General features: G+C 35.5%; 1 protein-coding gene across 8 annotated transcripts in view; it reads right to left on the reverse strand.

Annotated features, from left to right (window-relative positions):
* The window catches only part of LOC102806418 (protein FAM13A-like), an 81,168-nt gene that overhangs the window by 19,318 nt on the left and 44,194 nt on the right, over positions 1–17,656 (reverse strand). For all 8 annotated transcript variants that reach the window (XR_014927479.1, XM_085494012.1, XM_085494015.1 and 5 more), the window contains 12 exons: positions 16,078–16,261; positions 11,553–11,826; positions 10,196–10,302; positions 9,240–9,353; positions 8,677–8,768; positions 7,717–7,804; positions 7,100–7,304; positions 3,754–3,989; positions 3,119–3,236; positions 2,073–2,134; positions 1,521–1,771; positions 996–1,089 (listed from right to left, as the gene is read on the reverse strand). Coding sequence is in view for 7 of the 8 variants with exons in the window: in XM_085494012.1 (XP_085350138.1) it covers positions 996–1,089; positions 1,521–1,771; positions 2,073–2,134; positions 3,119–3,236; positions 3,754–3,989; positions 7,100–7,304; positions 7,717–7,804; positions 8,677–8,768; positions 9,240–9,353; positions 10,196–10,302; positions 11,553–11,826; positions 16,078–16,261 (1,825 nt within the window). In the remaining variant the exon portion in view is untranslated. The remainder of the gene's footprint in view (positions 1–995; positions 1,090–1,520; positions 1,772–2,072; positions 2,135–3,118; positions 3,237–3,753; positions 3,990–7,099; positions 7,305–7,716; positions 7,805–8,676; positions 8,769–9,239; positions 9,354–10,195; positions 10,303–11,552; positions 11,827–16,077; positions 16,262–17,656) is intronic.

A 17,656-nucleotide genomic window follows, 5' to 3' on the forward strand; every position in this document is an offset into this window, starting at 1 on the left:
TGTTGTGATGTTCCTGTTGCCGACATATAAACATGTTTTGTCCCTGTTATTCTTTGCGAAACTACTAAAACAATTGGAAATGAAATTTTCATGCCATTCAGTACTTGATTAGTGTTTGTTAAAGTTTAGTGTCTTTCAGTTGCAGAAAATTCCCCTTTAACCAACACAATTATCCAACTGTTGCAGAGAGGCAATGTTTTTTTTTTTAATTAAATTCTAGTTGTTAGTCAATAAGCAAAGTAGCAAACTAGTTATTACTAGCATAATGGGATTATAGTCACATTTAGTTAAATTTCTGATTAAATAGCCAATACTATGTGTTCATCACAAAGAGAGTGAACAATGTTAAGAAGTTTACAGACAGTTTTAAAAATAAATCTTAACTTGAAGAGTAACATGCAACCTCTGTAAAAAGTCTGGGTTGCCATAATACTGTAAACACATTAATTATACACGCATAGCTTTAATTTTGCTATTTTCACTGATATTGAAACTTTGCAATAGAATTGATTGTTTCACTGGAACATTAATACACTGTAACCTCAATATAATGAACACTTTTATATTGTATTTCCTGATATAATGAACACATAGCATGTCTCCCGCTCACAACAAACCCAATGTATTATGTGCTTCATTATAGTGAACATTTCACTATAACAAATTAATTGTATGTCCCCCCCCCTCCCAAAAAGTTCATTATAACGAGGCTACAGTGTAATTAAAATGCTCTCCCCAAGTACATATTAAAATTTAATGTTTTCACAGTATTACGAGTGTTAATATACATCATAACATGTATTACATCTACAGAACAATGTTGTTAATTTGAAACAGAGAATGGATGAAATGACTGGATGAATGCATGAAATGAGCCACCTTGCCCGATATGTGACTGGAAAATGGTGTGAAAGCAAAACTGCCAAAACGCATGCAGATAAAAAAAAGAAAAAGAAAAAAAGAGAAAAATGTATTTTTCATTTTGTTCGCAATACCTATTTTTTTTCTTCATATTTGATGAACGCGGTGATAAAACACCTTCATACTGTTCTTTGACTTCATTATGCTGGACCCAGGCATGGATTGCTTCTATAACAAAACACATTTGATAATGAATATACAGTGCCATGTTTGATTTCCACATTCTTGTTATTTCAAATGTTCCACCAGGAAATGCACAAGGGCCAAAAGAAACTTTATCAAAATCTTTGAGTTGTCACACAATATGTACATGCCATGACAGTGATTGTTATTTCCTAACACTATATACTGCTGGTCAAATATGAGTTTGTGGTGAGCATAGAGTGTTTGACAACAATTAAGAGCCATTTCTCCTTGAATGAGTTATAAGTGTAACATTGTTACCCCAACCTCACTCAATAAACATAAATTTTTCTTCTAAACAATCACAGACATTAGCTATAATACAAGAAATGTAAACATCAGCACTAGCATTACAATAACTCAAATTTGTTCACACAAATCATCACACCTTAGAAATGTAGCATATAAAGACTTACCATCTCCATCTACGTGCTCATGTAAACTTCCAAGATCTAATGGTGGTACAACAGGTTTTCTACTTGAACTACTACCAGGTGAGTAACCATTTATAGCTCTATCATGTAAATGTCTGTCATCTTCAAGTTCTAAAGTATGTGAAAATACACCATAGGATTCGTCTACCTCATTGTCCAAGTGTTTTTTCTGTTTCCGCTTTGTCCGATGTGGTGAATACAAATCTTGTGGGAAGGTGTGATGTTTATATTGCCTATGAAAATGAATGAGTTAATACATTTATGTCTGAGAACCTAGTTGCCAAACACAATTACCAAGTTTCGAACATCATTGCTAACTTTTGAACACCATTGCTAACTTTTGAACACCATTGCTAACTTTTGAACACCACTGCTAACTTTTGAACACCACTGCTAACTTTTGAACACCATTGCTAACTTTTGAACACCACTGTTTAAGGTCTGTTAAAGAACAAATTCTGTAATAGTCATCAATTTAAATGTTAACATGATGTCCAGGTATATATATATATATATCTACAGTTCAAATTGTACCTCAGTGTTTCCTTGGAAGGAGTCCGCCTATTCTTTGGTGGAGGTGCTCTATTGGCTGTAAGCTGCAATAAAAACATAATGGTCATAGTTAGTTCTAATCCACAAAGAAACAAGCCATGCATGGCACTGTCCCAGTTAGTTATCAAATTTAAGATATATAGTTTTGTTTATAGTAATATAGCTGGAATATAACCATGTCAGGAATATGATTATGATGATTGTTTAACATTAAAATGTTTGTATCTGATCGTCAAACAAGTACTTGTCCATATTCAGAGATATTGCTCTTGAACAGCATTAATTAAAACAAAATCAGCCATTTTGAATACATGTATATATCTATAACATGATGTATAACGAATATTCAAAATTTGAACATAATCAGTCAAAACAAGTCAGAGATATGGGTCTTGAAGCCCATTCATTAAAACAAAATGGCCTCCAGTCGGCCATTTTGAATCTTATCTGAAAAACAAAATTATTTGCATCAAGATCCCATAATGTCTAATGTATATACCGAGTTTGAACAAAATCCATCTGTAAACAGCCGAGAAATGTTTGATTTTGATGATTTTTTAGCACAAAAATTGCCGCCATTCAGCCATCTTGAAGCAAATTGATGTGCATATGTATAATATAATGTATGATGTATGTGTAAAGTTTGATTATGATTGGTCCAGACATTTCTAAGATACACGTTTGGACGCACGTACACACACACGCACGCACAAACGGATGGACGCACGCACGAACTGAACCACAAGGGTCAAAACACGCGTCCGAATGGGGACTAAACAAAAACTCTTCACTCAAGGTCATCTTGGTACTTCTCTGTGGTAATATATAGATGTTAATATGGCAACATTTTTTTGTAGAATATGTAACACAAGTTGTACTGTCAGGGTAACAGTCCTCATGGTGACTGTGCCATGGCTTTTGTGCCATGAGTCTTTATCACATGCTGTCACATGTGGTGTTATGAATGCATGTTGTGGCAGAGTTGAGGGGCAAAGGCACCTCTATCTTAGCAAAATAAAACTACTTACACAAGACAATGTAGCTGAATTTCTCTTGATGCTTGCGAATTCTTTATCTTCATTAGTAACCCGATAAGTATCTATGTAATATTGTTCAGTCACTCCTAAATCATCTTCTAGTGTTAACCTGTAAGACACACATTAAACATATTAGAGGTATCAGCCAATACAAGTGCGGTAAGTCACACGACAACTCATCATTCACATGCAAGTCACATGACTACTGAGTACTCACACGACTACTCAGCATTCACACGACTATTCAGCATTCACACGACTATTCAGCATCCACACGACTACTCAGCGTCCACATGACTACTCAGCATCCACTGACCATTCAGCATCCACTGACCATTCAGCATCCACTGACCATTCAGCATCCACATGACCATTCAGCATCCACATGACTATTCAGCATCCACATGACTATTCAGCATCCACATAAAAGTCACACGACTACTCAGTACTCACATGCAAGTCACATGGCTATTTACCCTCACATGCAAGTCACATGACTATTCAGCAATCACATAAAAGTCGCACGACTACTCAGCATTCACATGCAAGCCACATGGTTATCTCGCCCTCGCATGCAAATCACTCGACTACTCACTATTCACATCACAGATTGACATTATATTTACCTTTCTGTTTTAAGTTTTGATTTCTTTTTATATTTTGGTGATCTCTTTGGTGATGATTTGGGTGATGATGAAAGCTTGGGTGATGTTTTCCTCTTGACTTTGGGACTACTTTCTGGCGATGCTGTGTCATATAAATCATGAGGTTTGTGTAATGATGTCATAGGTAAATGTGGAGAGTGGTAGTCATGGTGACGATATTCATGACTTCCCACCGCTTCTTGATGATGGTTGCCTTGCTGCAATGTAAATAGTAACAAACTCAGCTTTAATTTGTCCCACCTATGGTTGGTGTATGTTAATTTTGGAATGGGATACAGGTTGGAGGGATGGGCTGGCTTTGAGTACCGGTACTTAGCATGTTAATTTTGGTGTTCGATGGTTGACTGAGAACAAGTTATAAAAAATGTTGCAGTTTGTGGAGGTTAGAAACAGAACAGAATTGAAATACTACACCATATTATGAATGTTATGTTATAAATTTGTGTTCCCTTCCCAGATATTTGATTAATCACATGGCTATATCCAAACCACAATCAAGTTATTTCAAGTTATTATAATATTTTTAAAAAATTGTTATTACTGTACTCATCCAACTTAGCATTCATGCCCATCTCCAACATTTGGGGAGATTTCTGAAATTTCACTTCCCTCAAAAAAGATACAACATTTCCTCTAATCTTGCACATGTTAAACGAAAATAATAAATAGATTGTGAAATGTATGAAAAAGAAGTTATTACATGACAACTCTGTGATATCGTGCATTTTACTTGTGATCCAGGTATTTTTGACTCATTCACAACTTCTCAAAATAGCATGGTCATGCAGATCACAGCAGTTGTCAGGTACTGTAAACCACTTAAATTACGCGGCTAGAAATTTCTGCGAGTTTGTATATTCGGGCACATTTGCGACAACTAATGTTCGCAATTTTGCTTTCTTTGTTTTAAATTTTCAATACAAGTTTTTCTAGTCGCGTGGTGTTCCATTCGTGAAACAATGAAGTTTTGTGTAAACAAAGACGCAACCGAATGCCTTACACGTCTTCAACCAAAGCGTAATACTGAGTTAATTCGTGTATAATTCCCTGTGTGTCATCCTATTGTCTTAAGTTTTTTTAATGGGGGGTTGTCTCCACCAAACCACTTAAAAAATTCACACTTTGAGAAGCAATGTGTCGGGAAAAACAGTACAGTATCCACTAAAACGTTCCTATTTCACACGTTGAAGGTGTTTTGTTTTTTCTATTGTTTCAATAATAATACTGCAGACAAAATCGACACTGTCAAATGAAAAAATCTGCTTACAAAGCCATGATTTTGGGATGGATAATCACTTGTCGTGTTATACTCACTGCACTCTTCTCTTCCAAGCATTTACAATGTGGCGATTTGTTATTCAAAATCCTGATGGTCAAACAAAGCCCGGGCTTTCTGATCCAAAAAGAACCGACAACGCCGAAGAAACCATACGAGCAAATGAAGAAGTAACTCCAGTTTTAGAAGCTCTTGGGCCGCATGGTCAAAAGCGAAAACGTGGACACTATGAATTTTACAGTCCCGAACTTTGTGCGAAGATAGGCAAATACGCAGCTGAAAATGGCAACTCAAAAGCAGCCCGCCATTTTACAGTGGTCTTGCCTAAAAAGGTTAACAAAAGTACAATCGGTCCATGAAAGTTTCGTACTTAAAAGAACTTCGAAAGTCAAAGCAGCCCGTAACTGGCATGCCACATTTAAAACAGGGCCGACCACTTCTGTTGTGCGAACTCGATTTAAGAGTTCAGCGGTACGTAAAAGGAATAAAAGACGCAGGTGGCATCGTGGACAGAAATATCATTGTGGTCGCTGTACGTGATATTGTGTTACAGAACAACCGTGCACTTCTACAAGATTACGGGGAATCTATCGAACTTACACGAACATGGTCAGAATCATTGCTTTGTCGTATGGGATTCGTTAAAAGGAAAGGCACAAAGGCGGCTAGAAAATTGCCAGTAAATGTTGGCAAACTTAAGGCATCATTCTTAGAACGCATTACAGAAGCTGTGTCAAACGAAGCAATACCTGCCGAATTAGTGATAAATTTTGATCAAACTGTAGTCCATAAGAAGGAGACAAACAAGTCTGATTATTGGGTTAGAGGATAAGCGGGAAATCACCATGCTATTTGGTGTTTCCATGGCTGGAAACTTGTTGCCACCACAAATGCTATATAGGGGAAAACCAGTCAATGTCATCCCGCTGAGTGGAACACCGCTAACCACTGGAGCAATGAGGACAGTATGAAACGTTATGCCAACAGTGTTGTCCTTCCATACTTCCAAAAAATCTGTAATCAACTTAGCCTGCCAGCTGAACAAAAATCTTTGGTGATATTCGATGTTTTTCGGGCACACCAAAGCGAGAGTTTTTTGCAGAAACTCCGCGATGGTGGTGTGATACCAGTATTTGTTCCTCCTTGTTGTACGTCAGAGCTGCAACCCTTAGACCTCTCATTCAACGGCAAATTCAAAGAATGCCTGAAGGAGGAATTTAATGCATGGTATGCTAGCAAAGTAGCGGCAGCCTTAGAACAGAGAGAAGATATTCGGCAAGTTAATGTTGATTTGAGGCTATCTATTATGAAGCCCCTACATGCACATTGGCTACTACGCGTCTATGACAGTTTGCGAGACAATCATGAACTCATCGTGGATGGATTTGTTCAATCGTCCATCAAGGAAACCATTGACAATATTCAGGTTTGAACATTTTTGTGACAATAATACACTGGTACATTTTTTGGACAGCTACATTGTAAATTTATTATTATTATTATTATGAACTGACATTCGTAGTTGACTGCTATGTGCAATAACACAATAAGACACTACAAGTATTTGATCATATCTGTAATTCTATTTCTTTGTCATTATTAATATTTATTAGTAGTATTTATTTATTTATCAAAATAAAATTACAAGGAACTTTATCTCTGGCTTGTTTGTTATTGTTTTTCACAAAGACGGCCATTTTGTTCACTGTCCTCGTCATGCGTGATGTGAAGCCATGTAAACCATACCATTGAAACCCCTTAGCTTGGTAATTATTCGCGAAGACTAATTTTCGCGAGTTTTGGTAACTCGCGAAAATTTGTCGCATGTGAAATTTTAATGGTTTACAGTATAACCTGCTATTATTTAACACGGTATAAAAATGGCTGAAAGTATTTCGGCACACTAATAATGTACATAATTTATGATTCACAGTCCAGGACCTGACTTGCACATAACACTGGGCTGAAAATGACCTGTTCTGAAAATAAGAATACATAAATATCAGAAAACAATTCTAGTATCATTCTTACCATTCCAATAATGATTCCTTGATTTTCAAAAACTTCAAAAGCTTTTGTCGATGGTTTTTGTTTTATCTTAAGTTTTGGTGAATCATTTGGTGATTGTTCTTTGGGGGAGGAGGCTTCACTACTGCTACTATTAAACTGTTTTATTCTATCTTTGACTGAAGCAACTGAATTCTCTTGACTGGAATCTGATCTATCCTCAAGAGTCCTGAAAAAAAAAAAATGTAATAATTATAATATACACGCATTGAAATATAAGACCACTGAAGGAGAAGCACTTGAGGTACCTTTTTGGAAAAGCATAAAACCCATATGGCTAACATTTTTTAAAGAAGTCAAATGTGTGAACATCAGTAATATAAATAGCTTCACTTGAATTCGTCGACAGTAGAAGTCTTCGGTTTAAAAGTTGTTAGTCTCTGGCATTGTTGCATGTAGCATTTAAGTTGTGGTCTTGGCCTTTAAAAATTAAATATTCATGCACATAACAGATCACTGATGTCATGTGATGAACAATTATATGAGACGAAACAAAGGTTACTATTAAGGTTACGTTTTGTATTTCAATATCAAAACACGGGTTACAGATTACTACTATGATGACACGTCTTAAATCATACCTTGGTTGTCCGTTCTCCACCCGAGTCATCTGATGTTGTTCCTGCAGTAGTCTCTGCCGTCGTCTATGTCTAGGTGATGGAATGGGAACTACAACAAAGACGTCAAAATAGTGAGAAACAGAACAGTGTACTGACATCAACGTAGGCTAATGGAGAAATCACTGTTTCCATGGAAACAAATTTGGGTACCCTTCATTTTTAATCACTCTTTGTTATTTATTAGATGGAATTTTTAGCTCAGCAAGTATTTTTAAAATTCCACTGGTTAACCATGTTTATTCTTCAGTGGGATTACATTTGATGAGTTTAATATTGAAGAGACATTACACATACAGGCATAGTCAATTTATAAAAGCACCTACAAAAGCGGCACATGTCAGTATTTGAAGAGTAACAACCTCTCACTATCAGAAGTTGTATTATGAGATGTATTTTGTTTGTAGTTTTGGAGGTATGAAGTGATAACAATTACAGTGTTCGCAAGGTATCTGGGACAGAAGTTTCTTGCAAATAGCGGGACATTACTAAACATTTCCATAGATTTGGCTGTGATTTCAGCATAATAGGGCAAAATCAAGTCCAATTGCAAGTGAGACTTCTCGCCAAATATGAATATAAGCTTCTTAATAAATCAAAATATTAGGTTTTCGAACCGTCATGCAGTAACTGTGCGTTTTAGCTCTTCTTTATAAATTTATATAACATTAGAGTCCAAGCCAATTTCAAAACAGAATATTTCCTAATTGTGCTGGGTGTAGACAGAATTTTAGGCTGCCCAGAATAAAAATAATTTCAATGATTAGCAACAAATTGCGACATGCTTAACTTGCAAACTACGTAGCTACTGATTTCTGTTCATTGCTTAATTTCACTGCACCTTTTTGGCAAATAAAACAATTTCAACAGGGCATTTATGTCAATACACAAACATTATCAAACAAGTAATGAAAATCATCTTACCATCTCTGGGAGATTCCTTGTGACTGTCTGAAGCAGCAAAACCACCAAACAAATGCTGTGAGATTGTCTCCTGGATTGTCTTTTCTACAATTCTACAAATAAAATGTCAATGGGTTATTCAGGATTGTATTAATATTCAGCTTCCCAGGCTTCTGATAAATATTCAGCTTCCAGGACCCTCATTTCATGACAAAGATTCAAATGATAAATTATTATTATCTCACACATGTCATAACAAATTTTATTGGTTTGGAAACACTATGATAAATACACAACCACGTTTTATTTATCCAAAAATGAAAACAAAAATTTGCCTATATTCTGTCACAGCATATGTGACTTTGGCCCACGATACTGCGATAATTTGATATGATAATTTGATCACATTTGTCAGGATGACATTTCACAATAGATTATGTCCCAATGACATATTCACTTCTACCAAATTCTGCAGACTTTTCTGACTCTTTTTCTCTCACATTAACATATAGTATAGAAATAAACAATACTTATTCTTGGATTAATTACAAACAGAGCATTACATGACTGAACTCTTGACTTACTCTGATGTTATCGGTGCCACAACCGGAGAGGCAGTAGCACTGGTGCCATTTTCACTGTCTAGCATGAAAGGTGATGCAGCTCTATCATCGTCTGTTAAAAATGCATCCCTGGGACTACAGGTACAACACAACATAAATACAAAATGTGTAAGTACAGTGTAGACTTGATCTATCAATATATGGCAAATATCAGTGAGATGACAGGTGAGATAAGTCAGCACACCCCACTGCAGTCATACGTGCTACAATGCATTTCTGCACTGAGCAGTATTTTTATGAACAGTGTATACATGTACAGCAAAATATGGTAAATGCACATGAAAGGTGGTACATTGAGTTAATGCAAGTTCGTAATTGGGTTTATATATCTTACTATTACACGAGTTTTTTGAAAACATGAAAACATTTTTTCTAACCTATGAATAATTAGATCACATGAGTATTAAGCATGCATGTTTTAATTCTTAGTATTTCAAATCCATTTGCAGTGAACACACAACTTTCAAACTTTTAAGAAAGACACATTTGGTTGAAATGTGAAATGCATCTTGTATTGTAATTGGACGGATTTGCAAAAACGCAGAAAAACATGATTAAATCAGACATAATAATAAGTTCTGTGTACCGTGTGCTCTATTTGCACACCAAAAATAAATCATATTTTAATGATTCTACATATTCTACATGCAACTGTGCTACTAATAGAGCAAATATGGTATTGTGCCCTGGATGATGAAATACATTTACGTTTTCAAAGTTTGTTGCTGTCAGTTTTTCTTTGATACAAATCTTTTCTCCGCCACACTTTACCCATGACACAGTGAAAATGTCTCATAGTCATGCACTTTTGTAAAATCGATAAGAAAAAATGAGAGTGGGTCTCCTCAGATTTTGTATACAGATTATGCAAGTATGTACAGTGTAAATGTTTTGTGGTAAGGCAGAAAAATACTGACCTTAGACTTGTTGTAAGCAGACTTGATCTCTCAGATTCGGACCCCCTAGGCGTCCACTCGTCAGTTTTATCACTGTAATTATTACTGTTGTAATCTTTACTTTCATTCTACAATTAAAACATCGTAAATTCGGTTAATGCTGTAGAGGGAGAAACATTCGCTGGGTTTTAATTTTAAGAAATATGTAGCAGAAGCGAAGTTTTAAATTCATTTGTCTGTGAAGGAAGCCACACATTCTGAGGTTAATTTTGTGTATTCATTGGTGTTTAATTTATCACATTTAGGTGTCAGCGAAACAAGAGGAAACAAGTCATTGGAAATGACACAGTCCCCGTAAATTAAGTTCTCTTTGTGCTCGTCATATTAAAGCGGAGGGGTTGTCGCGAGCGTGTCCTTGAAACTTGAGTTCCAACAGATTGTTTATTTACATCAAAACACGTGTTCCGTGTAGTAGTAATATGGCCAAAAATAAAAACAGCCATTATTCGACCATCTTTGATCTGATTATGAAACACACTGATATGTATGATGTATTTGCCAAATACGAATGAAAATGGTACATAAATTGTGAAAATATAGTAGTAAGGCAAAAAGTCAGATGGCTGCCAATCGGCCATCCTTGACCAGATTTTGAAACAAATTGTCATGGACATGCATCCTAACATGTATAAAGTACATGTATGTGCCAAATTTGAATAAAAACTGACAGAGCAGGTCCAAGATACAGCATAAAAAAAAAACAAGATGCCTGCCAGTCGACCATCTTTGATTCAATTGCGAAATAAATCGTCATGAACATGTATCCAAACATGTATAATCTATGTACCAAGTTTGAATGAAAACGGACAAAGCATGTCCAAAATAAAACATTTTCAAAAAACAAGATGGCTGCCAGTCGGCCATTTTGAATCAAATCGCTAAACCACTGCATGTGCATATGTCCCACATAAAGTACTAGGCACATGCAAAGAATGAACGGAATCGGTCCAAGGGATTCTGAGATATGATTCCGGACGGACGGACGCACGGACAGAGACCGAATTATAAGTCCACGTTTTCGGACTTCGTCCGAACGGGGACTAATAAAACCCAGCTAAAAATTAAGCTTTATACAGTATCAGAGTACTAAAAATAGCATGATAGAAAGACTTTTGTCTATTTTACATTGGTTGCTTGGACGATTGATATTAAATTATATTTACTATTAGTTTGAATATCACATGTAGTTAGGATCTTTTTTCTTGATCGATAAAATTCAACGGCATGATACTGTCACAACTACCTCACTGATGACATACAATATAAATACGAGTTTGACACCACCACACCCTCATCCACATCATAGCTATGTACGCACCTTTAGTCGCACCTTTGCTGGTTTTAATTTCTGTCTCTCATAATCATCATACGGTTCTGGCTTCACTACCTTCTCCTTTAAATATTCATCATAGGGAACTGGTTTACTAGGGGGTACTATGGGCTCCTTAGCTTCTTGGACTTGGATAAATTTTGAACTATATGGAGACATTTCGTTGTCGTCTTTTAATATTTCATCGTACTGTTCTATAAATAGCCTGACAATCTGATTGGTTACTGCTTGTTCTCGGAGCCCTTCTAATCCCTGGGTACATCTGTAAAAGAATGTAAATAAATAAATGATTGAAATGTCACTTTTCTGGGTGTAGTAATGACATGGCAATATTTATCAGAAGTGTCTTCATCAGTTTTTTGGGGTTATTGTCAATTTGTAGTTACTTATTTTGTAATTTATCAACCTTTTTACCACCATTGTCAAAATAGTTATATGTCCTGTTCTGAGCATATTAAGGTAGAAGGATATTTTTTTTGCATGAAAAATGTAAACACCTATAATCGGAATAAATTTTACAAGAAACCATACAATCTATATATGTTTGGAAAGCTCTCGACTTGTATTTTCCTATTATTAATATTTTGTGAACATTGTGTTTGGTTAGGCGTCACGTGATTCTGAAAATCAGCGGGGCTGATAATTTAACTAACGTGAATAAAATTTTAATTGTCATCTCTACAGTCATTCATGCGATCAAAAACTTTACACTGTTTTGAAGCAAAGGTCATGAAGTTTAAATCCGTATTTCTATTTTTTGCATTAAGTTTTGTTTTTCTTTCCGAAAATCACAAATTTCAAGCACGTTTTTTGGTGTTAAAGTTAGAGTATACCGGTGGTTTGCGCGAGGCTTGTGATAAAACGCAATAGAATTTTGCAAATATGTAAATACGGATATGAAGCCAACATATCCAAGAGTAAGAAAAGCTAAACAGCGACATTGTAGCGTTATTCACTGAAACGCCATTTAAAATTAGGTCAATGGTAATTGCCAAAAAACGACCACCGAGAAATCGGCACTTTTATGATTTCAAACTTCAATCAACGTGAACTCCCGTTTTAGCAGCAAAATTTACATGGGCTAATTGTAAATGAAATGCTTTGAAAGTTGTTTTTGAGAAAAATCATGAACCGACATTTATATCTGTGAAAAACTTTGTTTATTGGCCGTTTTCTTTCACGCTATGGAGTTTTGTGACGGTCTGTGCTGATAACGAACGGTGACGTCATTCATAAGAGCTTGGATTATGCAAAGTGGGCGGTTCTGTTTGCGAGTAACAAACAATACAGACACTACATTTGGCAGTTGAAGTGTTTGCAAATACAGTGTATTTATTTTTGGGCCGTTGTGTTTGTAAACTTATTAGTTCAAGAATGCCGTGAGTTTCGAAGTCTCCTGGAGGCAGCTCGTACATACATAATCGCTCGCATTCCAATGGCAGCTTTTCTATTTATTTCGAAAACTGCTCCCTTCTTTCGGGATGACGGGAAGCTAGGCTGGCTCAGTTTCGATCGAATACAATCTCCTTGCGTGCAAAGAAACTCAAACTGACTGCCTAGACCATGACGCCTGCGCTCCACTATTGAGATATTGCCTACTTTGCAAAATTGACAAATCTCTTTTTCTAGGGCGCCATTCAACAGTGACATATCAACGAGTCGAATCTCGCCGTCTTCAAACAATCGTCATTGACATTCACTCTCACTTTCTTCTTCTACCTCGGAAGATAACAATATTTTCCTGCGAGATACAGACATCTCTTGAACGTTTTGAACAGGAGTATCACCCACTATATCAAAGTCTGATTCATCAGACTCAGTGTCACGGTAACACTTTCTTCGCCCACTTCATGGCTGACACTGGTTTCGACAGGGACATCCGTTCTGTACGAACCCGGCATCGTCTCTTTCAACATCTTTTTTGACAGGAGTGATCATTCTTTTGACATATTTTTTTTTTCTTCCTCGCTTTCTTTTCTTGGAAATTTTCGCGTGCTTACTATCTCGTCCATAATTAGTGAATGACAACTAAACTGACGCTACTATTTCGTTGCCGTACATTTTGTTTGCATGAGCACATTAGATAAAACAACCAAGTATTTATCAGACAGATTTATTACATGTAACATAATTTACGAATTTAGAAAAACCTAAGCATGCAAGTATGCCTACTTGGTGAAAACTCCTCTGAAAAATGGATTATATAAGCCAGGTCCAAGCATATTCTTATCATTGATCAACCTTTACATGTAGTTTGTGGCCAGTTATCAGAATTTTCATGCAATGCATAGCCACCACAGATGACCGTATTTTATTGTTTGCAACCGTATTTTGTAAAAGGGAGCCCCCTCCCAATGTAGCTGTATTACTTCTGGACTAAGAAAGTAACCTTATGGTCAGACACCTTTCAATGACAAAGCCAAGAAAAAATATTACAGAAATTTATTGTAAGTTTTTATTCTGTTAACATATAAATAGCAAATAAAGAAAGTGACCCAACTTAAAACTATTTACCCTCAGTTCAGTTATGTTTGTAAACCATGCATATTAATGAGATGCACTAGTTGGGTGTATACTGGATAAACAAAAACTTGGCCATTTGTTTGCACACAAGAAAAAAATCAGTTTACTTGTACAAGATATTTTTTTTTCAATAAAATAAAAACACCAATGTATGTAGCATGCCTTAGGGAGCTATTCGTGTGATTTTCAAAAAAAAATGTGAAAAGTGCCCAAAAAACTATTCTGCTACCTTAAATAGGTAATTTGCATAATATCAAACTTTTCACCATAATTGTCTTTTTCCACAAAATAGTTCCATGTTTTGCTGTTCACATTAACTCTTTGAATTCCAAAGTTAACTTTTCACAAAATAAACCTGCAAAACTGTTCTATTTTTTTTAAAAATTGGCCCAAGACTAGTACCGGTAGCTATAAATGAGAAATTATTTCCATACGATCACAAATAAGCTAAGAAACTACAGAAATTAAAACATAGTTGAACTCTGGTGACCTTGCCCTTTGTTATATAATATAATTCCCTTTAACATATTTTGTTTCAATATAAATATGCATTGTCATAATTAATTTTGAGTACAAACAAGTTTTGGGGTTGAACCAACAGTGGAGAATCAGTCTACCGAATGTCCTTTAAAGATGTAAATATCTTACAAAAACATTGGTGCCTTATTTGTTTAGTTATTTTAAGGGACATAATCTCCAGCTCTATTCAAAGTAATTCAGATATTTTAATATAAAAACAAATGCCTCATCACAAAAAAAAAAGTGCTGCATTTAGACGTGAATAGATTCATAAAACATGCAAGATAACAGAACATCTTAGCTGGCTTTTATCCAAGTATTTTGTACAGGTGTCTGTCAAAAATTAATGATTCACTGAGACAAATATGAACTGCCTCATTGTGTGACTACTACTGTATTATATGAAAAGTAAAAAAAAAAAACACCCTTTATGAATAGCTATCATGTTGCAAGCTCTGCTTTGTATGAAAATCAACTTAAATAGTTAGTTGGTGTCCAGTGGAGGGAGAAGTCAACAGTACTGTTGCCTCTTGAAAATCTACATCTTCAAACACTGCAATCTTTGAAGTGCGTTTTTAAACCAGTATTATAAAAACTCTATCATTCTGTTCTAATAGCTGAAACATTCCTGTGAGTTTTCATTTGTCAAATCAACTGTTTGTCAAATACAGAATACATATATTTTAGAACAATTTTCTTTTTAAAATGTGGATGAAATGTTTTGCTTTTTATGTATTTTTTATGTATTGTTTTTGATTTGATAACTTTGAACTAAACAGATTTTCTATTAGCTTCAGATCTTGATCAAAGTTTGGCACCCAGTTCATAGGAGTGATTTTCTGACATCTTGTTTTCTGTAAAGATTTTATTGGTAGGTTTGCAAATGTGTATCAGACTGTGCAATCTCTCCATGAGTTGGTTTTGAAACCTAGTATGGGATCTGAGATACATTACCAAGGATATTATTACAAGAAAAATCATTTGCTTCATTGAACGCATACAACAATGCATATTTCCACTGAGATCAGTGACCTTTGATGTGTATCACCAGTGATCAGTCAAGTAGAAACAGTCAAAATATTTTATCAGATTTTCTCAATTTTTGCATGATATTTTCATACAGGACATCTGTTGTTCAAACTCAGGGAAGACTTTATACTGATGAATAAGGTGAGCAAGTTTGATGAAGTTTGGAATAGAATTAGTAAAGTTATTATGCACACAATAACAATTATTAACGACGACAACAACAACAACAACGCCGGACAATATACCTTTCCCTTCCATCTTTGATGGTACGGGCAAGGTAAAAATGTTACCAAGACTTTTAGCTTATGTGAAATTATGTCCATATGATCCAAAATTAGCTAAAAAATTCTAGGAAAAAGGCATAAAAATGTACAAATTGTTGCAACCAGAAGTATTGGCGGGAAAACATATGTCATTAAGAGGATGAAAATTGATAACTTACCTGAATAAATTTGGTCCAAATACTATTGACAGAGAATGTGAGTTCATTTTATTTGTTCCTTCATGTAATGATACTGTTACTAAAAATCTAATAATATATTTTAAAACAGCTCTATTTTCATCTCGCAGTAAACCAACAAGTTCTTTCATTCTTCGTATACATTCAACACTATCGCTGTGATACTCTAGAAAATGAATAATATGTCATGGTATTGATTTTTCATGAAGATGTACAATTTGTACAAACAAAGTTAATTTTTACCATATTTTTTTTCAAAACATTTTGACCTTAACTTACAGTCAATGCAAAATTATCTTCACTTGGTCGAAAATTAGGAAAGAATTTAAAGAAATATACATAAAAATGTGCACAATTTTGACTGGAAAGTGACTATTTTGGCAGACTACTTTCAGCATATTACACTGTTGGAAACTCATGTAAACGCAATAAACCTCCATTGTTCAACAAAACTGAAATGATTCTGTCATGTTGAATTATACCGTACTCGACCGCGTTAACGCCCATGCCCGGGCAAGTGCCCACCCCCCACTTTCGCGCAATTTTTATATTTGGGGTCACATTCGGCAAAGCGCCCACCCCTTCAAAATGCAACTAATTTAAAACTTGGTCTTGCGTAACGAATCTTGGTAATTGTTTTTATATGATACAGCGTGGATATCGACCGCTGTGAACATGTTGTGAATGCGTAGAACACGGTAACCGTGCGTAAACTACGCTTCGACAATGACCTGTTAATACAAGTAAAATGCGGTAAATATTTCATGCCATATTCAGTTTACCTCTCAAAAATGGCTAGTTACTAGTTTTTTGGGAAAACCATGTCGTTTATTCGCTGAAATCAATTCCAACAGATCGTACTTCGACATCGATAATTCACTTCCGCATTGCGTTACCAGAAAGACTTCGGGAATTTCCGAAGAATTGCGTCAGTGCAACACGGCATTCTAATTGGTAAATAACCAACTTGACCCATTAGATCAAAGGATGCTGCTGCAGGTCAAATGCAAATGCATCATGGCGGAAAGTGATTTTCATCGAGAGTTTGCGTACGATCCAACACCTTCGTCAGTGGAGATAATATGACAATTTTGACTTCGACTGTGTTCCAACAGACTCAAATGTTTTTAATTTCATAAATTCTGGGGGTACGTAATTAATATTGTAATAAAATGTGCATATTTGTTGTGATCATTTTTGTTTCTTCCTTCTGAAAATCAATGACGACTCAACTAATTTCGTAATTTGATTTTCCCTCAAAGACGTAATCTGTCACTTGATGAATCAAATTTTTCATTTGCACTCTTTTTCGAGGGGGGTGCTCGGGTAAGTGCCCACCCCTAAAAAATCGTGATTTTTTGAGTTGAGGCCCCTGGGCGCTTACGCGGTCGAGTACGGTAACTTGAAACAAATGCATGTTAGTGTGTAATGTATAATGTAGTTGCAAAGTTTGATTGCAATCAGTCGAGGCATGTCAGAAATATGACACATGTTATTTTTATAAGAGCACAGAACGACCGTCATTTGGCCATTTTGAGTTTGACCTGAAAAACAAAATGCT

The sequence above is a fragment of the Saccoglossus kowalevskii genome, chromosome 19 (genome assembly GCF_978046115.1).
Source record: "Saccoglossus kowalevskii chromosome 19, keSacKowa6.1, whole genome shotgun sequence".
Taxonomy (NCBI): domain Eukaryota; kingdom Metazoa; phylum Hemichordata; class Enteropneusta; family Harrimaniidae; genus Saccoglossus; species Saccoglossus kowalevskii.